The following is a 26,206-nucleotide window of genomic DNA, read 5'->3' on the forward strand; positions in this document are numbered from 1 at the left end:
AAGCTGGGGCAGGGGCTCTGCGCCTTCAACCACCTCCTGCCCCCGAGTACGGGGCCACCCTGCGCCTGCTGGAGGATCGGGCCCTGCGCCGCGGCTACCGCGAGGTGGGGGCGCCCCCCCCCCCCCGGTGCGGTGACGTCACCGTCCGTGTGTGTCCCCCCCCCCCCCATGGTGACGCCGCGGCCCCGCTGTCCCCAGCCAGGGGGCTGCTGGGGGGGGGGTGTCCTGTGGCCCCCCTGGTCACCCCCTGCCCTGTCCGCTCCCTGTGTTCCCCCCATGTCCCCTCGTGTCCCCATGTCCTCCCGATGTCCCCCAATGTCCCCCCCATGTCCCCCCGTGTCCCTCCTGTGTCCCTCCCATGTGCCCCCATGTTCCCCTGTGGCCCCCCCGTGTCCCCCCATGTCCCTCCGTGTCCCCCCATATCCCCCCGTGTCCCCCATATCCCCCTGTGTCCCCATGTCCCCCCGTGTCCCCATGTCCCCCCGTGTCCCTCCCATGTCCCTCCTGTGTCCCCCCCATGTGCCCCCATGTTCCCCCGTGGCCCCCCCATGTCCCCCCATGTCCCCCCGATGTCCCCCCATGTCCCCTCGTGTCCATCCCGTGTCCCCCCATGTCCCCCTGTGTCCCTTCATGTCCCCGTGTCCCCCCGTGTCCCCCCATGTCCCCATGTCCCCTCCCATGTCCCTCCCGTGTCCCCCTGTGTCCCTTCATGTCCCCCCGTGTCCCCCGTGTCCCCCATGTCCCCATGTCCCCTTGATGTCCCCTCCCGTGTCCCCCTGTGTCCCTTCATGTCCCCCCATGTCCCTCCCTGGTCCCCCCATGTCCCCCACATCCCCCCTGTGTCCCCCCCATGTCCCCTCATGTCCCCCCATGTCCACCCCCATGTCCTCCCATGTCCCCCCCGTGTCCCCCCATGACCCTCCCGTGTCCCCCTGTGTCCCCCCCGTGTCCCCCACATGTCCCCCCTGCATCCTTTCATGTCCCCCCGTGTCCCCCCATGTCCCTGTGTCCTCCCGTCCCCCCATCCCCCCCCATGTCCCCCCGTGTCCCCCTGTGTCCCCCCATGTCCCCCCATGTCCCCCCGTGTCCCCCTGTCCCCTGTGTCCCCCCGTGTCCCCCGTGTCCCCCCGTGTCCCTGTGTCCCCCCGTGTCCCTGTGTCCCCCTGTCCCCCCGTCCGCGTGTCCCTGTGTCCCCCCCATCCCCCCGTGCCCCCCCATGTCCCCCTGTCCCCCCCGTCCCCCCGTGTCCCCCCGTCCCCCCCGTCCCCCTGTGCCCCCCCGTGTCCCCCCGTCCCCCCCGTCCCCCCATGTCCCCCCTGTCCCCCCGTGTCCCTGTGTCCCCCCGTGTCCCCCGTGTCCCCCCTGGTCCCCCGTCCCTGTGTCCCCATGTCCCCGTGTCCCCCCCATCCCCCCGTGCCCCCCCGTGTCCCCCCGTCCCCCGTGTCCCCCCGTGTCCCCCGTGTCCCCCCGTCCCCCCGTGCCCCCCCGTCCCCCTGTCCCCCCCGTCCCCCCGTGTCCCCCCCTGTCCCCCCCGTGTCCCTGTGTCCCCCTGTCCCCCCGTCCCCCCGTCCCCCCGTGCCCCCCCAGGTGGACGAGCTCTTCCTGGAGGATTTCCAGACGACGCCGGCCGGGCTCTTCCAGGAGTTCGACTACGAGCCCGTGGCGGCCGCCAGCCTGGCCCAGGTTCACCGCGCCCGCCTGCAGGACGGCACCCCCGTCGCCGTCAAGGTGGGGCCCCGGCTCCCCCCGGCACCCCCCGGCACCCCACAATCCTTGGGACCCCCCGGGACCCCCCCGGCACCCCTGTCGCCGTCAAGGTGGGGCCCCGGCACCCCCCGGCTCCCCCCAGCACCCCCCAGGGCCCTACAACCCCTGGGACCCCCCGGCACCCCCGTTGCCGTCAAGGTGGGGCCCCGGCACCCCCTGGCACCCCCAATCCTTGGGACCCCCCCGGCTCCCCCCAGCACCCCCCAGGGCCCTACAACCCCTGGGACCCCCCCCGGCACCCCCGTTGCCGTCAAGGTGGGGCCCCGGCACCCCCTGGCACCCCCCAATCCTTGGGACCCCCCCCGGGACCCCCCCAGCACCCCCCAGGGCCCTACAACCCCTGGGACCCCCCTGGCACCCCCGTCGCCGTCAAGGTGGGGCCCCGGCTCCCCCCGGCACCCCCCAATCCTTGGGACCCCCCCCGGGACCCCCCCACACCCCCCAGGGCCCTACAACCCCTGGGGCCCCCCCCCCAGGACCCCCCCGGCACCCCCATCGCCGTCAAGGTGGGGCCCCGGCACCCCCCGGCACCCCCGGCACCCCCCAGCACCCCACAATCCTTGGGACCCCCCCGGACCCCCCCGGCACCCCCCAGGGCCCCACAAGCCCCAGGACCCCCCGGGACCCCCCCAGCACCCCGGGACCCCCCCGGCACCCCCCAGGGCCCCACAAGCCCCAGGACCCCCCCGGGACCCCCCCAGCACCCCGGGACCCCCCAGGGCCCCACAACCCCTGGACCCCCCCCCCAGGCCCCCCCCCAGCACCCCCTGGCACCCCCCGGCACCCCACAATCCTTGGGACCCCCCCGGACCCCCCCAGCACCCCCCAGGGGCCCCACAAGCCCCAGGACCCCCCGGCACCCCCAGGGCCCCCACAACCCTGGGACCCCCCCCCCCAGGACCCCCCCGGCACCCCAGGAGCCCCCCCGAGACCCCTCCAACACCATGGACCCCCCAGGACCCCCCCAGCACCCCACAAGCCCCAGGACCCCCCTGCAGCACTGGGACCCCCCAGGACCCTCCCCCAGGGGCTCCCCCCCCCCCCCGGATCCCCCAGGGACCCCTCCCAGCCCCCCCCCAGCCCCCCAGTGCCCCCCCCGGCCCCTCCTCCAACACCAGCCCCCCAGGACCCCCGTGCCCCCCCAGTGCCCCCCAATGCCCCCCAGTGGCCCCCAGTGCCCCCAGTGCTCCCCCTAGCCCCCCCAGCGCCCCCCCAGCCCCCCCAGTGCCCCCCAGTGCCCCCCAGTGCCCCCAGTACCCCCCAGTGCTCCCCCTAGCCCCCCAGCGCCCCCCAGCCCCCCAGTGCCCTCCCAAGTGCCCCCCAGTACCCCCAGTGCCTCCCAGTGCCCCCAGTGCCTCCCCCAGCGCCCCCCCAGCCCCCCCCAGCCCCCCCCAGTGCCCCCCAGTACCCCCAGTGCCCCCCAGTGCTCCCCCTAGCCCCCCCCAGCGCCCCCCCAGCCCCCCTCAGCCCCTCCCAGTGCCCCCCAGTGCTCCCCCCAGCCCCCCCCAGCGCCCCCCAGTGCCTTCCCCAGTGCCCCCCCAGTGCCCTCCCCAGTGCCCCCCAGTACCCCCCAGTGCTCCCCCTAGCCACCCCATGCCCCTCAGCTCCCCCAGTGCCCTCCCAAGTGCCCCCCAGTACCCCCAGTGCCTCCGAGTGCTCCCCCAGTGCCTCCCCCAGCGCCCCCCCAGCCCCCCCAGCCCCCCCCCAGTGCCTCCCAGTACCCCCAGTCCCCCCAGTGCTCCCCCCAGCCCCCCCCAGTGCCCCCCAGTGCCCCCAGTGCCCCCCAGTGCTCCCCCCTAGCCCCCCCCAGCCCCCCCCAGTGCCCCCCAGTGCTCCCCCAGCGCCCCCCCAGCCCCCCCCCAGCGCCCCCCAGTGCCCCCCAGTGCCTCCCCCAGCGCCCCCCCAGCCCCCCCAGCCCCCCCAGTGCCCCCAGTGCCCCCCAGTGCTCCCCCTAGCCCCCCCAGCGCCCCCCAGTGCCCCCAGTGCCCCCAGTGCCCCCCAGTGCTCCCCCTAGCCCCCCCCAGCGCCCCCCCAGCCCCCCCAGTGCCCTCCCAAGTGCCCCCCAGTACCCCCAGTGCCTCCCAGTGCTCCCCCAGTGCCTCCCCCAGCGCCCCCCCAGACCCCCAGCCCCCCCCCAGTGCCTCCCAGTACCCCCAGTCCCCCCAGTGCTCCCCCCAGCCCTCCCCAGCGCCCCCCCAGCGCCCCCAGTGCCCCCCAGTGCTCCCCCAGTGCCCACCAGTGCTCCCCCCAGCCCCCCCCAGCGCCCCCCCAGTACCCCCAGTGCCCCCAGTGCTCCCCCTAGCCCCCCCCAGCGCCCCCCCAGTGCCCCCCAGTGCCCCCAGTGCCCCCCAGTGCTCCCCCTAGCCCCCCCAGCCCCCCCCAGTGCCCCCAGCGCCCCCCCCAGCGCCCCCCCAGCCCCCCCCCAGCGCCCCCCAGTACCCCCAGTGCCCCCCAGTGCCTCCCCCAGCGCCCCCCCAGCCCCCCCCAGCCCCCCCAGTGCCCCCAGTGCCCCCCAGTGCTCCCCTAGCCTCCCCCAGCGCCCCCCCAGCCCCCCTCAGCCCCCCCCAGCGCCCCCCAGTGCCTTCCCCAGTGCCCCCCAGTGCCCTCCCCAGTGCCCCCAGTACCCCCCAGTGCTCCCCCTAGCCCCCCCCAGCGCCCCCCCAGCCCCCCCAGTGCCCTCCCAAGTGCCCCCCAGTACCCCAGTGCCTCCCAGTGCTCCCCCCAGCCCTCCCCAGCGCCCCCCCAGACCCCCAGCCCCCCCCCAGTGCCTCCCAGTACCCCCAGTCCCCCCAGTGCTCCCCCCAGCCCCCCCCAGCGCCCCCCCAGCGCCCCCAGTGCCCCCCAGTGCTCCCCCAGTGCCCCCCAGTGCTCCCCCAGCCCCCCCCAGCGCCCCCCCAGTACCCCCAGTGCCCCCCAGTGCTCCCCCAGCGCCCCCCCAGCCCCCCCAGCGCCCCCCCAGCGCCCCCAGTGCCCCCAGTGCTCCCCCAGTGCCCCCCATGCTCCCCCCAGCGCCCCCCCAGCGCCCCCCCAGCGCCCCCCAGTGCCCCCAGCGCCCCCCAGTGCCCCCAGTGCCCCCCAGGTGCAGTACATCGACCTGCGGGATCGCTTCGAGGGCGACGTGCGGACGCTGGAGCTGCTGCTGCGCATCGTGGAGTTCATGCACCCCGGCTTCGCCCTGGGCTGGGTGCTGCAGGTACCCCGGGACCCCCCCGGGACCCCCCGGGACCCCCCCGGGACCCCCCCCCCCCCGGGCACCCCCCCACGCCGCCCCCGTCCCCAGGAGCTGAAGGGGACCCTGGCGCAGGAGCTGGACTTCGAGAATGAGGGCCGCACGCCGAGCGCTGCGCCGCGACCTGCGCCACTGCGGCTTCGTGGTGGTGCCGCGCATCCACTGGGACAAGTGCAGCAAGGTGGGGCGGGCGGGGCCGGGCGGGGCCGGGCGGGGCCGGGTGGGGCGGGGCCAGGCCGGGTGGGGTCGGGTGGGGTGGGGTGGGGCGGGGGCTGCAGGTGGGGTGGGGGCAGGGGACCACGGGTACGTGGGGACAGGGACAGGGGCCGTGGGTGCAATGGAGAGCAGGGGACAGGGACAGGGACAGGGACAGGACAGGGACAGGGGCTGTGGTGTCATGGGGACAGGGGACAGGGACAGGGACAGGGACAGGGATGGGGACAGGGACAGGGACAGGGACGGGGACAGGGGACAGGGGACAGGGGACAGGGGACAGGGACAGGGGACAGGGATGGGGACAGGGACAAGGACAGGGGCAGGGGACAGGGACAGGGGACAGAGGACAGGGACAGGGACAGGGACAGGGGACAGGGACAGGGACAGGGGCTGTGGTGTCATGGGGACAGGGGACAGGGACAGGGACAGGGACAGGGACAGGGGACAGGGACAGGGACAGGGGCTGTGGTGTCATGGGGACAGGGGACAGGGACAGGGACAGGGACAGGGACAGGGACAGGGACAGGGACAGGGACAAGGACAGGGACCCCGGGCACGGTGGGGACAGGGACAGGGGCTGTGGGTGTGACGGGGACAGGGGACAGGGACCATGGGCACGGCGGGGACAGCGGGGACAGCGGGGACGGTGGGGGCAGGGCCAGGGTGGGCAGGGCCTGGGTGACCCCTGGGGCGCAGAGCTGACCCCCCTGTCCCTGTCCCTGTCCCTGTCCCTGTCCCCATCCCCTGTCCCTGTCCCCATCCCTGTCCCCATGTCCCCATCCCCATCCCCTGTCCCCATCCCTGTCCCCATCCCTGTCCCTTGTCCCCTGTCCCCTTCCTCATCCCTGTCCCCTGTCCCCTGTCCCTGTCTCCATCCCTGTCCCCATGTCCCCATGTCCCCACCCCTGTCCCTGTCCCCGTCCCCGTCCCAGCGGGTGCTGACGGCCGATTTCTGCGAGGGCTGCAAGATCACCAACGTGGAGGGGATCCGCAGCCAGGGGCTGGGCCTGCGGGACGTGAGTGGGGGGACACGGGGGGACGGGGGGACACGGGGGGACGGGGGGGGATGGGAGGACATGGGGGGACATGGGGACATGGGGGCAGGGACACGGGGGACATGGGGGGACGGGGGGATGGGGGACACGGGGACATGGGGGGACATGGGGACACGGGAGACACGGGGGGACGGGGGGGTGCGGGGACACAGGGGGACACAGGGGGGGATGGGGGACATGGGGGGACATGGGGGACGTGGGGGGACAGGGGGACGGGGGGAATGTGGGGACACGGGGGGGACGTGGGGACACAGGGATATGGGGGGACACGGGGACACGGGGGGATGCGGGGGGACATGGGGGGATGTGGGGACACAGGGGGACACGGGGACATGGGGGGACAGGGGGACGGGGAGGACACGGGGACACGGGGATGCGGGGGGACGCGGGGGGACGCGGGGACGCGGGGGGACACGGGGGGACGCTCGGGGCCAGCCCCGGCCCCCCCAGCCCGCTGCCCCCCAGGCCGCCGAGAAGCTGATCCGCGTCTTCGCCGAGCAAATCTTCTACACCGGCTTCATCCACGCGGGACCCGCACCCCGGGAACGGTGCGGGGGGGGGGGGGCCCCCAGGGAGGGGGGGGCCGGGGGGGGGCCCCCCAGGGAGGGGGGGCCGGGGGGGGGCAGGGGGGGGCCCAGGAGTGGGGGGGCCCGGGGGGGGGTCCTGGGGGGCCCCAGGGAGGGGGCCAGGGGGGGCCCCAGGGAGGGGGGGGGGCCCGGGGGGCGGGGCCGGGGGATCCCCAGGGAGGGGGCCAGGGGGGCCCCAGGGAGGGGGGCGGTCCTGGGGGGGGGGGCAAGGGGGGGCCCAGGGAGTGGGGGGGGTCCTGGGGGGGGGCAAGGGGGGGGGCCCAGGGAGTGGGGGGCCCCAGGGAGGGGGCCAGGGGGGTCCCCAGGGAGGGGGGGGGGCCGGGGGAGGGGGCAAGGGGTGTCCCCAGGGAGTGGGGGGAGTCCCGGGGGGGGTGTGTGCAAGAAGTGGGGGGGAGGCCCCAAGGAATGGGGGGGTCCCCAAAGTGGGGGATCCTCAAAGTGGGGGAGACCCCAAGAAGTGGAGGGGTCCCCAAAGTGGGGGAGTCTCCAAGAAGTAGGGAGGGGGGTCCCCAAGGAGGTGGAGGGGTCCCCAAGGTGGGGGGGGGGTCCCCAAGGGACAGAGCTGACCCCCCCTGTCCCCTGTCCTTGGGGGGTCCCCAAGGGGGGGGGGATGTCCTGAAGGTGTGGGGGGTGTCCCTGAGGAGGGGGGGTCCCCAAGGAGTCGGGGTGTCCCCAAGGAGGTGGGGGGTTCCCCAAGGTGGAGGAGTGGCCCAAGGAGTGGGGGGCGTCCCCAAGGGGGGTCCCCAAGGCGGTGGGGGGGTCCCCAAGGGGGGTCCCCGAGGAGTGGGGGGTGTCCCCAAGGGGGGTCCCCAAGGCGGTGGGAGGGGTCCCCAAGGGGGGTCCCCAAGGCGGTGGGGGGGTCCCCAAGGCGGTGGGGGGCGTCCCCAAGGGGGGGGTCCCCAAGGCGGTGGGGGGGGGGGGTCCAGCAGCCCCCCGACCCCCTGCCCCCCGCAGTGCTGGTGCGGCGCGGCCCCGACGGCAAAGCCCAACTGGTGCTGCTGGACCACGGCCTCTACGAGTTCCTGAGCGAAAGGTCAGGACAATGGGGGGGGGGGGGGGGGGTCCCCAAAATGGGGGGGGGGGTCCCCCGGCCCCGCGCTGAGGCTCGGGGCGCGCAGGGACCGGGCGGCGCTGTGCCAGCTCTGGAGAGCCATCGTCCTGCGCGACGCCGCCGCCATGAAGACGCGCTCGGCCGAGCTGGGCGTCGAGGGTGAGGCGGGGTGGGGGGTGGGAGCCCAGCTGGGATTTGGGGGGGGGGGTCCCCAGCCTCGCCCCCCTGCCCCACATCCAGCCCTCGCGCTCCCTGGGGGGGGGGGTGCAGCCCCGGCCTCTCACCCTGGCACCCCGGGGTGCTGCCACCCCCAAACCTTGACCCCTGGGGTGCTGCCACCCCCTGTCCTCCCACCCTGGGCACCCCAGGGTGCTGCCACCCCCAAACCCTGACCCCCCGGGGTGCTGCCACCCCCAAACCCTGACCCCCCCGGGTGCTGCCACCCCCAAACCTTGACCCCCCGGGCTGCTGCCACCCCCAAACCCTGACCCCTGGGGTGCTGCCACCCCCTGTCCTCCCACCCTGGGCACCCCAGGGTGCTGCCACCCCCAAACCCTGACCCCCGGGCTGCTGCCACCCCCAAACCTTGCTCCCTGGGTGCTGCCACCCCCAAACCCTGACCCCCCGGGCTGCTGCCACCCCCAAACCCTGACCCCCCGGGGTGCTGCCCCCCCCAAACCTTGACCCAAGGCTGCTGCCACCCCCAAACCCTGACCCCCCGGGGTGCTGCCCCCCCCCAAACCTTGACCCAAGGCTGCTGCCACCCCCAAACCCTGACCCCCAGGCTGCTGCCACCCCCAAACCCTGACCCCGGGGTGCTGCCACCCCAAACCCTGACCCCAGGGTCCTGCCACCCCCAAACCCTGACCCCCCAGGGTGCTGCACCCCCAAACATTGACCCCCCCAGGCTGCTGCCACCCCCAAACCTTGACCCCCTGGGTGCTGCCACCCCCAAACCTTGCTCCCCAGGGTCCTGCCACCCCCAAACCCTGACCCCCCGGGTGCTGCCACCCCCAAACCCTGACCCCAGGGTCCTGCCACCCCCAAACCTGACCCCTGGGTGCTGCCACCCCCAAACCCTGACCCTAGGGTGCTGCCACCCCAACCCTGACCCCCAGGGTGCTGCACCCCCAAACCCTGACCCCTGGGGTGCTGCCACCCCCAAACCCTGACCCCCCGGGGTGCTGCCACCCCCAACCTGACCCCCAGGGTGCTGCCACCCCCAAACCCTGACCCCCGGGGTGCTGCCACCCCCAAACCTTGACCCCCCGGGCTGCTGCCACCCCCAAACCCTGACCCCCGGGTGCTGCCACCCCCAAACCTTGACCACCCCGGGCTGCTGCCACCCCCAAACCTTGACCCCTCGGGGTGCTGCCCCCCCCAAACCTTGACCCCAGGGTCCTGCCACCCCCAAACCCTGACCCCCGGGCTGCTGCCACCCCCAAACCCTGACCCCCCTGGGGTGCTGCCACCCCCAAACCCTGACCCCCCGGGCTGCTGCCACCCCCAAACCCTGACCCCCCTGGGGTGCTGCCACCCCAAACCCTGACCCCCCAGGGTGCTGCCACCCCCAAACCCTGACCCCCTGGGGTGCTGCCACCCTCAAACCCTGACCCCCTGGGTGCTGCCACCCCCAAACCCTGACCCCCCGGGCTGCTGCCACCCCCAAACCCTGACCCCCCGGGGGTGCTGCCACCCCCAAACCTTGACCCCCTGGGTGCTGCCACCCCCAAACCCTGACCCCCCTGGGTGCTGCCACCCCAAACCCTGACCCTCCGGGTGCTGCCACCCCCAAACCCTGACCCCAGGGTCCTGCCCCCCCCAAACCCTGACCCCCTGGTGCTGCCACCCCCAAACCCTGACCCCCTGGGTGCTGCCACCCCCAAACCTTGCTCCCCAGGGTGCTGCCACCCCCAAACCCTGACCCCAAGGTCCTGCCACCCCCAAACCCTGACCCCCGGGTCCTGCCACCCCCAAACCCTGACCCCCCGGGGTGCCCCCCCCCAGATTATTTCCTCTTCTGCGAGATCCTGATGCAGCGGCCGCTGGGGGCCGGGCCGCTGGCCCTGGGCCGCGCCCTGACGCGGGCGGAGCGGGCCTACATGCAGGCCATGGCCGCCCAGCGCTTCCCGCGCATCCTGGGGGTGCTGCGGGCGCTGCCCCGCCCCATGCTCCTCGTCTTCCGCAACATCAACACCGTCCGCAGCATCAACGCCGCCCTGGGCGCCCCGGTCGATCGCTACTTCCTGATGGCCAAGAGGTGAGGGGGGGTGGGGGGGGGTGGGGGGGACCCCTGGGGTGCGCCCCGCACCCACACCCGCACCCCCCCCCCCCCCCCAGCGCCGTGCGGAGCTGGAGCCGCCTGAGCGGGGAGCGGGCCCCGGGCGTGCGCGGCAGCCGCGTCTTCTGCTGGCTGCGGGTGGCCTGGGAGGGCCTCAAGTTCGAGGTGGCCCTGAGGTAAGGGGGGGGGCGGGGGGGGGGGCGATGGGGGTGACAGTGGTGATGGGGGGTGACGGTGATGATGGGGGGTGATGGTGGCAATGGGAGGTGATGGTGGCAATAGCGGGGAGGGTGACAATGGGGGTGACAGTGGCAATGGGGGGTGATGGTGACAATGGGGGGGTGACGGTGATGATGAGGGGTGACTGATGATGGGGGGTGACTGATGATGGGGGGTGACGGTGATGATGGGGGGGTGACAGTGGCGATGGGGGGTGATGGTGACAATGGGGGTGACAGTGGTGATGGGGGGTGATGGTGACAATGGGGGTGACAGTGGTGATGGGGGGTGACGGTGACGATGGGGGGTGACGATGATGCGGGGTGATGGTGACAATGTGGGGGTGATGGTGATGATGGGGGGTGACAGTGGCAACGGGGGGTGACGGTGACGATGGGGGGTGACGGTGACGATGGGGGGTGACGGTGACGATGTGGGGGGGGACACGCGATGTGGGGGGGCCGCAGTGAGAGCCCCCCCCCCCCTCCCCCCCGCAGGCTGGAGAGCATCTCCATGAAGCTGACGGCCGCGGCCCTGCGGCTCCTGGGCTCCTGGGGGCTGCTGCCCCACAGCGAGCAGGTCTACGAGTACCTGCAGGCGTAGGGGGGGCCCCGGCACGGCCCGACCCCCCCCACCCCCCCCCACCCCCCAAAATAAACCCCCGGCGCCCACCCACGCTGCCCACCGCGTCCCCCCCCCCCCCCCAGGACGCAGAGGCGGCCGTGGGGAGGGTTTGGATCGTTTCTTTATAAATTTCCAGTGCGGGGGGCGCTGGGGGGGGGCTGGGGGGGGCCGGGGGGGCGCTGGGGGGGGCTGGGGGGCGCCGGGGGGGTCGGGGGGCGCGCAGCACCCTCAGAAGTGAGCCGTCACCCGGTCGATCTCCAGCAGGTCCTCCAGGATCTGGGGTGGGGGGGGAGAAAGGAGGCGTCAGCGCCGCGACCCACGGCGCGTGGGGGGACGTGGGGGGCAGGGCGCGTGGGGCAGAGGCAGCCGTCTGTGGGGCAGGGGGAGCCCCGGCACATCTATAGGGGGCGCAACGTATAGAGCAGGCAGCCCCGGCAGCCGTCTGTGGGGCAGAGCCCATAGGGGCAGGAGCCGACACCCGCGTACGTTGGGCACGGCAGACAGGACAGAGCCCCGTGGGGTTGAACCCACGGCCCCGCCCCACGGCCCCGCCCCACGGCCCTGCCCCATGGCCCCACCCCACGGCCCCGCCCCACGGCCCTGCCCCACGGCTCAGCCCCACGGCCCTGCCCCACACCCTCACCCCACATCCCCACTCCATGGCCCAGCCCCACACCCCCTCCCCACACCCCCACCCCACAGCCCTGCCCCACGGCTCAGCCCCACGACCCTGCCCCACACCCCCACCCCACGGCCCTGCCCCACGGCTCAGCCCCACATCCCTGCCCCACATCCCTGCCCCACAGCCCTGCCCCATGGCCCTGCCCCACGGCCCTGCCCCACAGCTCAGCCCCACAGCCCTGCCCCACAGCTCAGCCCTACATCCCTGCCCCACACCCCCACCCCACGGCCCGGCCCCACGGCTCAGCCCCATGGCCCTGCCCCACACCCTCACCCCACATCCCCACTCCATGGCCCAGCCCCACACCCCCGCCCCACATCCCCGCCCCACGGCCCGGCCCCACGGCCCTGCCCCACGGCTCAGCCCCACGGCCCGGCCCCACGGCCCTGCCCCACGGCCCAGCCCCACTCCCCCGCCCCACGGCTCAGCCCCACATCCCTGCCCCACAGCCCTGCCCCACGGCCCTGCCCCACGGCTCAGCCCCACATCCCTGCCCCACAGCCCTGCCCCACGGCCCTGCCCCACGGCCCTGCCCCATAGCTCAGCCCCACATCCCTGCCCCACACCCCCGCCCCACGGCCCCGCCCCACGGCCCAGCCCCATGGCTCAGCCCCACGGCCCAGCCCCACTCCCCCGCCCCATGGCTCAGCCCCACGGCCCTGCCCCACAGCTCAGCCCTACATCCCTGCCCCACACCCCCACCCCACGGCCCAGCCCCATGGCTCAGCCCCATGGCCCTGCCCCACACCCTCACCCCACATCCCTGCCCCACGGCCCAGCCCCACTCCCCCGCCCCACGGCCCCACCCCACGGCCCGGCCCCACGGCTCAGCCCTACATCCCTGCCCCACAGCCCTGCCCCACAGCCCTGCCCCACACCCTCACCCCACATCCCCACTCCATGGCCCAGCCCCACATCCCCTCCCCACACCCCCGCCCCACAGCCCTGCCCCACGGCCCCGCCCCACGGCTCAGCCCCACGGCCCAGCCCCACTCCCCCGCCCCACGGCTCAGCCCCACGGCCCCTCCCCACGGCCCTGCCCCACGGCCCTACCCCATAGCTCAGCCCCACATCCCTGCCCCACACCCCCGCCCCACGGCCCCGCCCCACGGCCCAGCCCCACGGCTCAGCCCCACGGCCCAGCCCCACTCCCCCGCCCCACGGCTCAGCCCCACGGCCCTGCCCCACAGCTCAGCCCTACATCCCTGCCCCACACCCCCACCCCACGGCCCAGCCCCATGGCTCAGCCCCATGGCCCTGCCCCACACCCTCACCCCACATCCCTGCCCCACGGCCCAGCCCCACTCCCCTGCCCCACGGCCCCACCCCACGGCCCGGCCCCACGGCTCAGCCCTACATCCCTGCCCCACAGCCCTGCCCCACAGCCCTGCCCCACAGCCCTGCCCCACACCCTCACCCCACATCCCCACTCCATGGCCCAGCCCCACATCCCCTCCCCACACCCCCGCCCCACAGCCCTGCCCCACGGCCCCGCCCCACGGCTCAGCCCCACGGCCCAGCCCCACTCCCCCGCCCCACGGCTCAGCCCCACGGCCCCTCCCCACGGCCCTGCCCCACGGCCCTACCCCATAGCTCAGCCCCACATCCCTGCCCCACACCCCCGCCCCACGGCCCCGCCCCACGGCCCAGCCCCACGGCTCAGCCCCACGGCCCAGCCCCACTCCCCCGCCCCACGGCTCAGCCCCACGGCCCTGCCCCACAGCTCAGCCCTACATCCCTGCCCCACACCCCCACCCCACGGCCCAGCCCCATGGCTCAGCCCCACGGCCCAGCCCCACTCCCCTGCCCCACGGCCCCACCCCACGGCCCGGCCCCACGGCTCAGCCCTACATCCCTGCCCCACAGCCCTGCCCCACAGCCCTGCCCCACACCCTCACCCCACATCCCCACTCCATGGCCCAGCCCCACATCCCCTCCCCACACCCCCGCCCCACAGCCCTGCCCCACGGCCCCGCCCCACGGCTCAGCCCCACGGCCCAGCCCCACTCCCCCGCCCCACGGCTCAGCCCCACGGCCCCTCCCCACGGCCCTGCCCCACGGCCCTACCCCATAGCTCAGCCCCACATCCCTGCCCCACACCCCCGCCCCACGGCCCCGCCCCACGGCCCAGCCCCACAGCTCAGCCCCACGGCCCAGCCCCACTCCCCCGCCCCACGGCTCAGCCCCACGGCCCTGCCCCACAGCTCAGCCCTACATCCCTGCCCCACACCCCCACCCCACGGCCCGGCCCCACGGCTCAGCCCCATGGCCCTGCCCACACCCTCACCCCACATCCCCACTCCATGGCCCAGCCCCACACCCCCGCCCCACATCCCCGCCCCACGGCCCCGCCCCACGGCCCGGCCCCACGGCCCTGCCCCACGGCCCGGCCCCACGGCCCGGCCCCACGGCCCTGCCCCACGGCCCGGCCCCACTCCCCCGCCCCATGGCTCAGCCCCACGGCCCGGCCCCACGGCCCTGCCCCATGGCTCAGCCCCACGGCCCGGCCCCACAGCCCTGCCCCACAGCTCAGCCCCACATCCCTGCCCCACGGCCCCCCCACGGCCCCGCCCCACTGACGATGTCGGGCGTGGTGCCGATCTTCTTGGCCAGCTCGCCGCGCTCCATGGTGCTGAGGTAGAGGTAGCGGTTGAGCAGCTCCCCGTCCAGGACGTTGCGCACCGCGTTCTGCAGGATGCGCCGGTCCACGTGCAGCAGCCTGCGGCGAGCGCGGGGGTGGCACCGGCGCCGGGGCGGGGCGGGGGGCACCCGACGAGCTCCCGGTGACACCCACGGCGCCGGCGCAGCGGTGGGGCACAAGCTGGCTCGGTGGGGGTGGGGTCCCCCAAGGGGCTGCACCGTGGGGCTGGGGACACGTGTGGGGCTGGGGACACGTGTGGGGCTGGGGACACGGGGACACGTGTGGGGACAGGAACAAGGTGTGGGGCTGGGGACACGTGTGGGGCTGGGGACACGTGTGGGGACAGGAACAAGGTGTGGGGCTGGGGACGAGGCGTGGGGCTGGGGACACATGTGGGGCTGGGGACACGTGTGGGGCTGGGGACACGTGTGGGGCTGGGGACATGTGTGGGGCTGGGGACACGGGGACACGTGTGGGGACAGGAACAAGGTGTGGGGCTGGGGACACGTGTGGGGCTGGGGACACGTGTGGGGCTGGGGACGAGGCGTGGGGCTGGGGACACGTGTGGGGCTGGGGACACGTGTGGGGCTGGGGACACGGGGACACATGTGGGGACAGGAACAAGGTGTGGGGCTGGGGACACGTGTGGGGCTGGGGACACGTGTGGGGCTGGGGACATGTGTGGGGCTGGGGACACGTGTGGGGCTGGGGACACGGGGACACGTGTGGGGACAGGAACAAGGTGTGGGGCTGGGAACACGTGTGGGGACAGGAACAAGGTGTGGGGCTGGGGACACGTGTGGGGCTGGGGACACGTGTGGGGCTGGGGACACGTGTGGGGCTGGGGACGAGGCGTGGGGCTGGGGACACGTGTGGGGCTGGGGACACGTGTGGGGACAGGAACAAGGTGTGGGGCTGGGGACGAGGCGGGGGGTGAGGGGTGAAGTGTGGGGACAGGGCCGTGGTGTGGGGATGAGGCCAAGCCGTGGGGACAGGGCTGAGCTGTGGGTCAGGGCCATGCCGTGGGGCAGCACCGCGCTGTGGGGCAGCCGTGGGGCAGGCGTGGGGCAGCCATGGGGCAGGTGTGGGGCAGGCGTGGGGCAGCACCGCGCTGTGGGGCAGGCGTGGGGCAGGCGTGGGGCAGCCATGGGGCAGGCATGGGGCATGGGGCAGGCGTGGGGTGAGTGTGGATCAGCACCGTGCTGTGAGGCAGCCGTGGGGCAGGCGTGGGGCAGCCGTGGGGCAGGTGTGGGGCAGGCGTGGGGCAGCACCGCGCTGTGGGGCAGGCGTGGGGCAGGTGTGGGGCAGGCGTGGGGCGGGCGTGGGGCGGGCGTGGGGCAGCACCATGCTGTGGGGCAGCCGTGGGTTGGCCATGGGGCAGGCATGGGGTGGGCGTGGGGCAGGTGTGGGGCAGGCGTGGGGCAGCACTGCGCTGTGGGGCAGGCGTGGGGCAGGCGTGGGGCAGGCGTGGGGCAGCACTGCGCTGTGGGGCAGGCGTGGGGCAGCCCTGGGGCGGGCGTGGGGCGGCACCGCGCTGTGGGGCAGGCGTGGGGCGGGCGTGGGGCGGGCGTGGGGCGGGCGTGGGGCAGCACCGCGCTGTGGGGCGGGCGTGGGGCGGGGGTACCTGAAGGCGCGGGGGTTGAGGCCGGCGTGGTGCGGCAGCATGGTGCTGAGCGCGTTCTGCAGCATCAGCAGGCGCCGGTACGTCTTCTCCTGCATGGGCAGCAGCAGCCCCACCCCCCCGTCCAGCGTGGCTGGGGGCGGGGGGTCAGGGGGGGCTGGGGGGGGCCCCCCAGAGCGGGGGGGGGGGTCCCCGGCCCCCCCCCCTCCCCTCCCCGGCGCAGCGTCCCTGCCGGCAGCGCGGGCAGGAGGGTGCTGCTGCCCCGGCACCGGGACCCCGGGGTGGGGAGGGGGAGTGGGGCCCTGCCCGCACCCTGCACCCCGAATCCCAGCACCCAGGGACCTGCCTGGACTCAGCACCCCAAACCTCAGCACCCTGCCTGCACCCCAGCACCCCAAATCCTGGGGCCCCGCCCGCACCCAGCACCCCAAACCCCAGCACCCAGCACCCCACCCGCACCCAGCACCCCAAATCCTGGGACCCCGCCCGCACCCAGCACCCCACACCCCAGCACCCAGGGACCTACCTGGACTCAGCACCCCAAACCCCAGCATCCAGCCCAGACCCAGCACCCCAAATCCTGCGACCCTGCCTGCACCCAGCACCCCAAATCCCAGGACCCCACCCGCACCCAGCACCCCAAAATCCAGCACCCAGGGACCTACCTGGACTCAGCACCCCAAACCCCAGCACCCTGCCTACACCCCAGCACCCCAAATCCTGCGACCCCACCCACACCCAGCACCCCAAACCCCAGCACCCAGGGACCTGCCTGGACTCAGCACCCCAAACCCCAGCACCCTGCCTGCACCCCTGCACCCCAAATCCCGGGACACCGCCTGCACCCAGCACCCCAAAATCCAGCACCCAGGACCCCGCCCGTACCCAGCACCCCAAAATCCAGCACCCAGCACCCCAAATCCTGTGACCCCGCCCGCACCCAGCACCCCAAAATCCAGCACCCAGGACCCCGCCCGTACCCAGCACCCCAAAATCCAGCACCCAGCACCCCAAATCCTGTGACCCCGCCCGCACCCAGCACCCCAAAATCCAGCACCCAGGACCCCGCCCGTACCCAGCACCCCAAAATCCAGCACCCAGCACCCTGCCTGCACCCAGCACCCCAAACCCCAGCACCCAGGGACCTACCTGGACTCAGCACCCCAAACCCCAGCATCCAGCCCAGACCCAGCACCCCAAATCCTGCGACCCTGCCTGCACCCAGCACCCCAAACCCCAGCACCCAGCACCCTGCGTACACCCCAGCACCCCAAATCCTGGGACCCCACCAGCACCCAGCACCCCAAAATCCAGCACCCAGCACCCTGCCTGCACCCAGCACCCCAAACCCCAGCACCCAGGGACCTGCCTGGACTCAGCACCCCAAACCCCAGCATCCAGCCCAGACCCTGCACCCCAAATCCCAGGACCCTGCCCGCACCCAGCACCCCAAATCCCAGCACCCAGCACCCCACCTGCACCCAGCACCCCAAACCCCAGGACCCCGCCCGCACCCAGCACCCCAAACCCTGGGACCCCGCCTGCACCCAGCACCCCAAAATGCAGCACCCAGCACCCTGCCTGCACCCAGCACCCCAAACCCCAGGACCCCGCCCGCACCCAGCACCCCAAAATCCAGCACCCAGGGACCTGCCTGGACTCAGCACCCCAAACCCCAGCCCCCAGGGACCTGCCTGGACTCAGCACCCCAAATCCTGGGACCCCACCTGCACCCAGCACCCCAAACCCCAGCACCCAGGGACCTGCCTGGACTCAGCACCCCAAACCCCAGCACCCCGCCTGCACCCCAGCACCCCAAATCCCGGGACCCCGCCCGCACCCAGCACCCCAAAATCCAGCACCCAGGACCCCGCCCGCACCCAGCACCCCAAAATCCAGCACCCAGGGACCTGCCTGGACTCAGCACCCCAAACCCCAGCACCCTGCCTACACCCCTGCACCCCAAATCCTGGGACCCCGCCCGCACCCAGCACCCCAAAATCCAGCACCCAGCACCCTGCCTGCACCCAGCACCCCAAATCCTGGGACCCCACCTGCACCCAGCACCCCAAAATCCAGCACCCAGCACCCCTCCCGCACCCAGCACCCCAAATCCTGTGACCCCGCCCGCACCCAGCACCCCAAAATCCAGCACCCAGGGACCTGCCTGGACTCAGCACCCCAAACCCCAGCACCCAGCACCCCTCCCGCACCCAGCGCCCCAAACCCCAGCACCCCTCGCTGGGGGGCAGGGTGGGGGCGCGGCCCCTCCCCCGCGGCCCCCCTCACCGAACCAGGTGATGTGCTTGTTCTCCCAGGCGCTGGTTTTCTTGGTGCCGTCGGCGGCGCCGCGGCACGGGGTCCTCCAGAAGGTGTTGACGTGGGCGCCCACGTGGAAGTCGGCCCGGCGCAGCAGCCGCATCCCCCCGAAGCTCTCCTTGGCTGGCAGGGCGGCACCGCACGGCACCGGTCCGGCACGGCACGGCACCGAGCCGGCACAGCCCAGCCCCAATCGCCCACGGCACAGCCCCACTATGGCACGGCACGGCACCGAGCCGGCACGGCACCGAGCCGGTGCAGCCCAGCCCCAATTGCCCACAGCACAGCCCCACTATGGCACAGCACGGCACCGATCCGGCATGGCACAGTCCCAGTTGCCCATGGCACAGCCCCACTATGGCATGGCACAGCACCGATCTGGCACGGCACGGCACCGAGCCGGCATGGCACAGTCCCAGTCACCCATGGCACAGCCCCATTATGGCACGGCACGGCACTGATCCAGCATGGCATGGCACCGATCTGGCACAGCACCAAGCCGGCATGGCACAGCCCTGATCCGGTGCAGCCCAGCCCCCATCACCCATGGCACAACCCCACTACAGCACGGCACGGCACCGAGCCGGCATGGCACAGCCCCAGTTGCCCATGGCACAGCCCCATTATGGCACAGCACGGCACCAATCCAGCACAGCACAGCCCCAATCCGGCACAGCAAGGTACCAATCCGGCATGGCACCAAGCCGGCATGGCACAGCCCTGATCCGGTGCAGCCCAGCCCCCATTACCCATGGCACAGCCCCACTACGGCACAGCACGGCACCGAGCCGGCACAACACAACCCCACTCTGGCGCGACACAACCCCCCCCGGCCCGGCACAGCCCCCTCCAGCCCGGCACAGCCCCCCCCGGCCCGGCACAGCCCCCCCCGGCCCGGCACAGCCCCCCCCGGCCCGGCACAGCCCCCCCCGGCCCGGCACAGCCCCCCCCGGCCCGGCACAGTCCCCCCCGGCCCGGCACAGCCCCCCCCGGCCCGGCACAGCCCCCCCCGGCCCGGCACAGCCCCCCCCCCGGCCCGGCACAGCCCCCCCCCGGCCCGGCACAACCCCCCCCGGCCCGGCACAGCCCCCCCCGGCCCGGCACAGCCCCCCCCGGCCCGGCACAGCCCCCCCCGGCCCGGCACAGCCCCCTCCGGCCCGGCACAGCCCCCCCCGGCCCGGCACAACCCCCCCCCGGCCCGGCACAGCCCCCCCCGGCACAGCCCCCCCCGGCACAGCCCCCCCCGGCCCCCGCCCGCCCTCACCTTCGGGCAGGTACATGTACACCAGGAGGTTGCGATCCCGGTCGGACACTGCCGGGAAGAGAGCGAGGTTTTGCCGCAACGCCGGCACCGCCGGAGCCCCCCCCCGGCACGGGCGCGGGTCTGGCTTCCCCGGCAGCGCCGGGACCCCCGCGGCAGCACCGGGACCCCCGCGGCCGTACCCAGGAAGCCCAGCTGGGTGCTGTCCACCATGAAGTCCACGCTGTAGACCTCCAAGGGTTTGGCGTCCTACAGAGGAGAGCGGGAGAAGCCCGGCTGAACCCCGGTTCCCTCCGGCGCGGCACCCGGGTGGTGGCACCCGGGTCACCGTCACCTTCGTTTACCCGGCTAACGAGGGAGAGCGTTTTGCTCTCCTCCTGGTAGCGCAGGAGCGAGATGCTCTTCATCAGGTCGGCGGCCAGGATGAAGTTCTTGACGCTGATCATCTGGTGGATGTAGAGCTGGGTGTCGATGAAGGCCATGCCCGTCAGGTCGTTGTCCTTCAGGCTCCACAGGAAGATCTGCGGTGGGGACAGCGGTGACACCCCGAGGTCCCCAAGTCCTCGGTGGTGGCCCTCCCCCCCGCTGCTCGGCGCAACCGGGTCAGGGCAGAGCGACGCCAAAACCTTGAAGGTCCGCAGGGGCCACCAGGCGGGACCGCGGCCAGGAGGGGACGTGGGGGTGCGGAGGTGGATCCGTGGACCCGTTGAGGTTGGAAAGACCTCGGAGGTCACGGGGTCCAGCCGTCAACCCCAGCCCACCAGACCACGGTCCCCGAGCGCCTCATCTTCGTCTTCTAAACATCTGCGGGGGTGGTGACACCACCGCAGTCACGGAATCGCTGAGGTTGGAGAAGACCTCCAAGATCGTCCAGTCCAGCCGTTGACCCAGCACTGCCAAGCCCACCCCAAACCACGTCCCTGAGCACCAGGTCTACACCTCTTTCAAACATCTCCAGGGATGGGGGCTCCACCACCGCCCTGGGCAGCCTGGTCCAGGGCTTGACAACCCTTTGGGTGAAGAAATGTCTCCTAAGGTCCAACCCAAACCTCTCCTGGTCCAACCTGAGGCCGTTTCCTTGAGCCCCTCGTCCCCAGGCCTGCAGCGGTGCCTGGGGTTGGTGTCACCCAAGTGCAGGACCCGGCCCGTGGCCTTCTTGGACCTCATACGTTGGCCTTGTCACTCCAAGAAGGACATGGAGGTGCTGGAGCATGTCCAGAGAAGGGCAACGAAGCTGGTGGTGGACCTTCTCCACCCACCGCAGCTCCCCGTCCCAGCCCTGGGGACACCACTCATGGTGGACCTTCTCCACCCACCGCAGCTCCCCGTCCCAGCCCTGGGGTCTCCACTGGTGGTGGACCTTCTCCACCCACCCCAGCTCCCCATCCCAGCCCTGGGGTCTCCACTGGTGGTGGACCTTCTCCACCCACCACAGCTCCCCATCCCAGCCCTGGGGACACCACTGGTGGTGGACCTTCTCCACCCACCGCAGCTCCCCGTCCCAGCCCTGGGGTCTCCACTGGTGGTGGACCTTCTCCACCCACCACAGCTCCCCGTCCCAGCCCTGGGGACACCACTGGTGTGGACCTTCTCCACCCACCACAGCTCCCCGTCCCAGCCCTGGGGTCTCCACTGGTGGTGGACCTTCACCCACCACAGCTCCCCGTCCCAGCCCTGGGGTCTCCACTGGTGGTGGACCTTCTCCACCCACCCCAGCTCCCCATCCCAGCCCTGGACACCACTGGTGGTGGACCTTCTCCACCCACCACAGCTCCCTGTCCCAGCCCTGGGGTCTCCACTGGTGGTGGACCTTCACCCACCACAGCTCCCTGTCCCAGCCCTGGGGTCTCCACTCATGGTGGACCTTCTCCACCCACCGCAGCTCCCCGTCCCAGCCCTGGGGTCTCCACTGGTGGTGGACCTTCTCCACCCACCCCAGCTCCCCATCCCAGCCCTGGGGTCTCCACTGGTGGTGGACCTTCTCCACCCACCACAGCTCCCCATCCCAGCCCTGGGGACACCACTGGTGGTGGACCTTCTCCACCCACCGCAGCTCCCCGTCCCAGCCCTGGGGTCTCCACTGGTGGTGGACCTTCTCCACCCACCACAGCTCCCCATCCCAGCCCTGGGGTCTCCACTGGTGGTGGACCTTCTCCACCCACCGCAGCTCCCCGTCCCAGCCCTGGGGTCTCCACTGGTGGTGGACCTTCTCCACCCACCGCAGCTCCCCGTCCCAGCCCTGGGGTCTCCACTGGTGGTGGACCTTCTCCACCCACCACAGCTCCCCATCCCAGCCCTGGGGTCTCCACTGGTGGTGGACCTTCTCCACCCACCGCAGCTCCCCGTCCCAGCCCTGGGGTCTCCACTGGTGGTGGACCTTCTCCACCCACCCCAGCTCCCCGTCCCAGCCCTGGGGTCTCCACTCATGGTGGACCTTCTCCACCCACCCCAGCTCCCCATCCCAACCCTGGGGTCTCCACTCATGGTGGACCTTCTCCACCCACCCCAGCTCCCCATCCCAGCCCTGGGGTCTCCACTCGTGGTGGACCTTCTCCACCCACCGCAGCTCCCCATCCCAGCCCTGGGGTCTCCACTGGTGATGGACCTTCTCCACCCACCCCAGCTCCCCATCCCAGCCCTGGGGTCTCCGCTCGTGGTGGACCTTCTCCACCCACCCCAGCTCCCCGTCCCAGCCCTGGGGTCTCCACTGGTGGTGGACCTTCTCCACCCACCCCAGCTCCCCGTCCCAGCCCTGGGGTCTCCACTGGTGGTGGACCTTCTCCACCCACCCCAGCTCCCCATCCCAGCCCTGGGACACCACTGGTGTGGACCTTCTCCACCCACCACAGCTCCCCGTCCCAGCCCTGGGGTCTCCACTGGTGGTGGACCTTCTCCACCCACCACAGCTCCCCGTCCCAGCCCTGGGGTCTCCACTGGTGGTGGACCTTCTCCACCCACCACAGCTCCCCGTCCCAGCCCTGGGGTCTCCACTGGTGTGGACCTTCTCCACCCACCACAGCTCCCCATCCCAGCCCTGGGGTCTCCACTGGTGGTGGACCTTCTCCACCCACCGCAGCTCCCCGTCCCAGCCCTGGGGTCTCCACTGGTGGTGGACCTTCTCCACCCACCACAGCTCCCCATCCCAGCCCTGGGGTCTCCACTGGTGGTGGACCTTCTCCACCCACCGCAGCTCCCCGTCCCAGCCCTGGGGTCTCCACTGGTGGTGGACCTTCTCCACCCACCCCAGCTCCCCGTCCCAGCCCTGGGGTCTCCACTCATGGTGGACCTTCTCCACCCACCGCAGCTCCCCATCCCAACCCTGGGGTCTCCACTCATGGTGGACCTTCTCCACCCACCCCAGCTCCCCATCCCAGCCCTGGGGTCTCCACTCGTGGTGGACCTTCTCCACCCACCGCAGCTCCCCATCCCAGCCCTGGGGTCTCCACTGGTGATGGACCTTCTCCACCCACCCCAGCTCCCCATCCCAGCCCTGGGGTCTCCGCTCGTGGTGGACCTTCTCCACCCACCCCAGCTCCCCGTCCCAGCCCTGGGGTCTCCACTGGTGGTGGACCTTCTCCACCCACCCCAGCTCCCCGTCCCAGCCCTGGGGTCTCCACTGGTGGTGGACCTTCTCCACCCACCGCAGCTCCCCGTCCCAGCCCTGGGACACCACTGGTGGTGGACCTTCTCCACCCACCGCAGCTCCCCGTCCCAGCCCTGGGACACCACTGGTGGTGGACCTTCTCCACCCACCCCAGCTCCCTGTCCCAGCCCTGGGGTCTCCACTCATGGTGGACCTTCTCCACCCACCGCAGCTCCCCATCCCAGCCCTGGGGTCTCCACTCATGGTGGACCTTCTCCACCCACCCCAGCTCCCCATCCCAGCCCTGGGACACCACTGGTGGTGGACCTTCTCCACCCACCCCAGCTCCCCATCCCAGCCCTGGGACACCACTGGTGTGGACCTTCTCCACCCACCACAGCTCCCCGTCCCAGCCCTGGGGTCTCCACTGGTGGTGGACCTTCTCCACCCACCACAGCTCCCCGTCCCAGCCCTGGGGTCTCCACTGGTGGTGGACCTTCTCCACCCACCCCAGCTCCCCATCCCAACCCTGGGGTCTCCACTCGTGGTGGACCTTCTCCACCCACCCCAGCTCCCCGTCCCAGCCCTGGGGTCTCCACTCATGGTGGACCTTCTCCACCCACCCCAGGTCCCCTCCCCGTGGCGCTGGGGGCGCGGTGGGGCGCTGGTTGGACCGGGAGGTCCCGGGGTGCCCCCGCCCACCTTCTGGCCGATGGCCGAGACGAGGTAGCCGTTGCAGTGGCAGAGGGCGGTCACCGGCCCCTTCTGCTCCTTCTCGTACAAGACCTTGAACTTGTTCTTGGTCAGGGGCTGCCCCGGCTCCGGCACCACCTCGATGATGTCCATGATCAGGATCTGGGGGGGACGGGCGGGTTTGGGGGGACCCCCGGAGACACCCACAGCCCCGGGGAGGGCGGGGGGGGAGAGCCCTGCCTGTGGGACCCCCGGGTGACTCCTGAGACCCCACCGGTGTCCCCTGGGCGTCCCCCAGGGCCCCCGAGTGCCCCTTGGGCATCCCATGGGACCCCCTGGGTGTCCCCCAAAGCCCCTGGGTGTCCCCCAAGACCCCTGGGTGCCCCTTGGGCATCCCCTGGGACCCCCTGGGTGTCCCCCAAAGCCCCTGGGTGTCCCCCAAGACCCCTGGGCGTCCCCCAAGACCCCTGGGTGCCCCTTGGGCACCCCCTGGGACCCCCTGGGTGTCCCCTGGCCATCCCCCGAGACCCCTGGACATCCCCTGAGTGTCCCCCAAAGCCCCTGGGTGTCCCCCAAGACCCCTGGGTGTCCCCCAAGACCCCTGAGTGCCCCTTGGGCATCCCCTGGGACCCCCTGGGTGTTCCCCAAAGCCCCTGGGTGTCCCCCAAGACCCCTGGGTGCCCCTTGGGCATCCCCTGGGACCCCCTGGGTGTTCCCCAAAGCCCCTGGGTGTCCCCCAAGACCCCTGGGTGTCCCCCAAGACCCCTGGGTGCCCCTTGGGCATCCCCTGGGACCCCCTGGGTGTTCCCCAAAGCCCCTGGGTGTCCCCCAAGACCCCTGGGTGCCCCTTGGGCATCCCCTGGGACCCCCTGGGTGTTCCCCAAAGCCCCTGGGTGTCCCCCAAGACCCCTGGGTGCCCCTTGGGCATCCCCTGGGACCCCCTGGGTGTTCCCCAAAGCCCCTGGGTGTCCCCCAAGACCCCTGGGTGCCCCTTGGGCATCCCCTGGGACCCCCTGGGTGTCCCCCAAAGCCCCTGGGTGTCCCCCAAAGCCCCCCAGGTGTCCCCCAAGACCCCTGGGTGTCCCCCAAGACCCCTGGGTGCCCCTTGGGCATCCCCTGGGACCCCCTGGGTGTCCCCCAAAGCCCCTGGGTGTCCCCCAAGACCCCTGGGTGCCCCTTGGGCATCCCCTGGGACCCCCTGGGTGTCCCCCAAAGCCCCTGGGTGTCCCCCAAGACCCCTGGGCGTCCCCCAAGACCCCTGAGTGCCCCTTGGGCACCCCCTGGGACCCCCTGGGTGTCCCCTGGCCATCCCCCGAGACCCCTGGACATCCCCTGAGTGTCCCCCAAAGCCCCTGGGTGTCCCCCAAGACCCCTGGGTGTCCCCCAAGACCCCTGAGTGCCCCTTGGGCATCCCCTGGGACCCCCTGGGTGTTCCCCAAAGCCCCTGGGTGTCCCCCAAGACCCCTGGGTGCCCCTTGGGCATCCCCTGGGACCCCCTGGGTGTTCCCCAAAGCCCCTGGGTGTCCCCCAAGACCCCTGGGTGCCCCTTGGGCATCCCCTGGGACCTCCTGGGTGTCCCCCAAAGCCCCTGGGTGTCCCCCAAGACCCCTGGGTGTCCCCCAAGACCCCTGGGTGCCCCTTGGGCATCCCCTGGGACCCCCTGGGTGTTCCCCAAAGCCCCTGGGTGTCCCCCAAGACCCCTGGGTGCCCCTTGGGCATCCCTGGGACCCCCTGGGTGTTCCCCAAAGCCCCTGGGTGTCCCCCAAAGCCCCCCAGGTGTCCCCCAAGACCCCTGGGTGTCCCCCAAGACCCCTGGGTGCCCCTTGGGCATCCCCTGGGACCCCCTGGGTGTTCCCCAAAGCCCCTGGGTGTCCCCCAAGACCCCTGGATGCCCCTTGGGCACCCTCTGGGACCCCCTGGGTGTCCCCTGGCCATCCCCCGAGACCCCTGGACATCCCCTGGGTGTCCCCCAAAGCCCCTGGGTGTCCCCAAAGCCCCCTGGGTGTCCCCTGGCCATCCCCTGGGTGTCCCCCAAAGCCCCTGGGTGTCCCCCAAAGCCCCCTGGGTGTCCCCTGGCCATCCCCTGGGTGTCCCCCAAAGCCCCTGGGTGTCCCCCAAGACCCCTGGGTGTCCCCCAAGACCCCTGAGTGCCCCTTGGGCATCCCCTGGGACCCCCTGGGTGTCCCCCGAGCCCCCGGCGCCCCCGGGTGCCCCCGCTCACCCGCCCGCGGCAGGTGACCTCCTCGCCCTGCATCAGGCAGGTCCCCAGGGCGATGTAGCCCTTCAGCCCCGACACCGTCTCCTCGCTCTTCAGCGACACCGTCTTCATGCAGGTGACGTGCTCCCACTCCTCCAGCTCGATCCTGGGGGCGGGGGG

The 26,206-nt window shown here is 73.3% G+C and overlaps 2 protein-coding genes across 2 annotated transcripts; one reads left to right on the forward strand and one right to left on the reverse strand.

Annotated features, from left to right (window-relative positions):
* Window positions 1-6: 6 nt before the first annotated feature.
* Window positions 7-11,148, forward strand: ADCK5 (aarF domain containing kinase 5; the record flags this gene model as incomplete). The annotated part of the gene is given in 14 exon segments (XM_075139532.1): window positions 7-40; window positions 43-104; window positions 1,588-1,728; window positions 4,847-4,960; window positions 5,048-5,112; window positions 5,114-5,177; window positions 6,145-6,228; window positions 6,733-6,795; window positions 6,797-6,815; window positions 7,809-7,887; window positions 7,973-8,064; window positions 9,913-10,165; window positions 10,246-10,362; window positions 10,903-11,148. Coding segments are annotated over 14 exon segments (1,293 nt in total), but the record flags the coding sequence as incomplete, so codon positions are not given.
* LOC142077602 (cleavage and polyadenylation specificity factor subunit 1-like) lies at window positions 11,133-26,200 on the reverse strand. The gene is made up of 9 exons (XM_075139531.1): window positions 26,051-26,200; window positions 23,839-23,991; window positions 19,898-20,074; window positions 19,736-19,802; window positions 19,557-19,604; window positions 18,263-18,415; window positions 15,977-16,106; window positions 14,292-14,430; window positions 11,133-11,305 (listed from the first exon to the last, which is right to left on the reverse strand). Exons 1-9 carry the CDS (start codon window positions 26,156-26,158, stop codon window positions 11,258-11,260), a joined length of 1,023 nt encoding a protein of 340 aa, XP_074995632.1. The 5' UTR covers window positions 26,159-26,200; the 3' UTR covers window positions 11,133-11,257.
* Window positions 26,201-26,206: the final 6 nt, after the last annotated feature.

This window comes from Calonectris borealis, unplaced genomic scaffold (genome assembly GCF_964195595.1).
Source record: "Calonectris borealis unplaced genomic scaffold, bCalBor7.hap1.2 HAP1_SCAFFOLD_321, whole genome shotgun sequence".
In the NCBI taxonomy this organism is placed as follows: Eukaryota; Metazoa; Chordata; class Aves; order Procellariiformes; family Procellariidae; genus Calonectris; species Calonectris borealis.

Bases quoted from the DNA above. Each gene is read 5' to 3' on its own strand.
- LOC142077602 (XM_075139531.1), bottom strand. From the start codon at position 26,158: ATGAAGACGGTGTCGCTGAAGAGCGAGGAGACGGTGTCGGGGCTGAAG. The intron at 19,803-19,897 runs GTAAACGAAGGT...TCTCCTCTGTAG, and splicing joins CGCTCTCCCTCGTTAGCCGG to GACGCCAAACCCTTGGAGGT. The intron at 16,107-18,262 runs GTGAGGGGGGCC...CCCCGCCCCCAG, and splicing joins CAAGCACATCACCTGGTTCG to CCACGCTGGACGGGGGGGTG.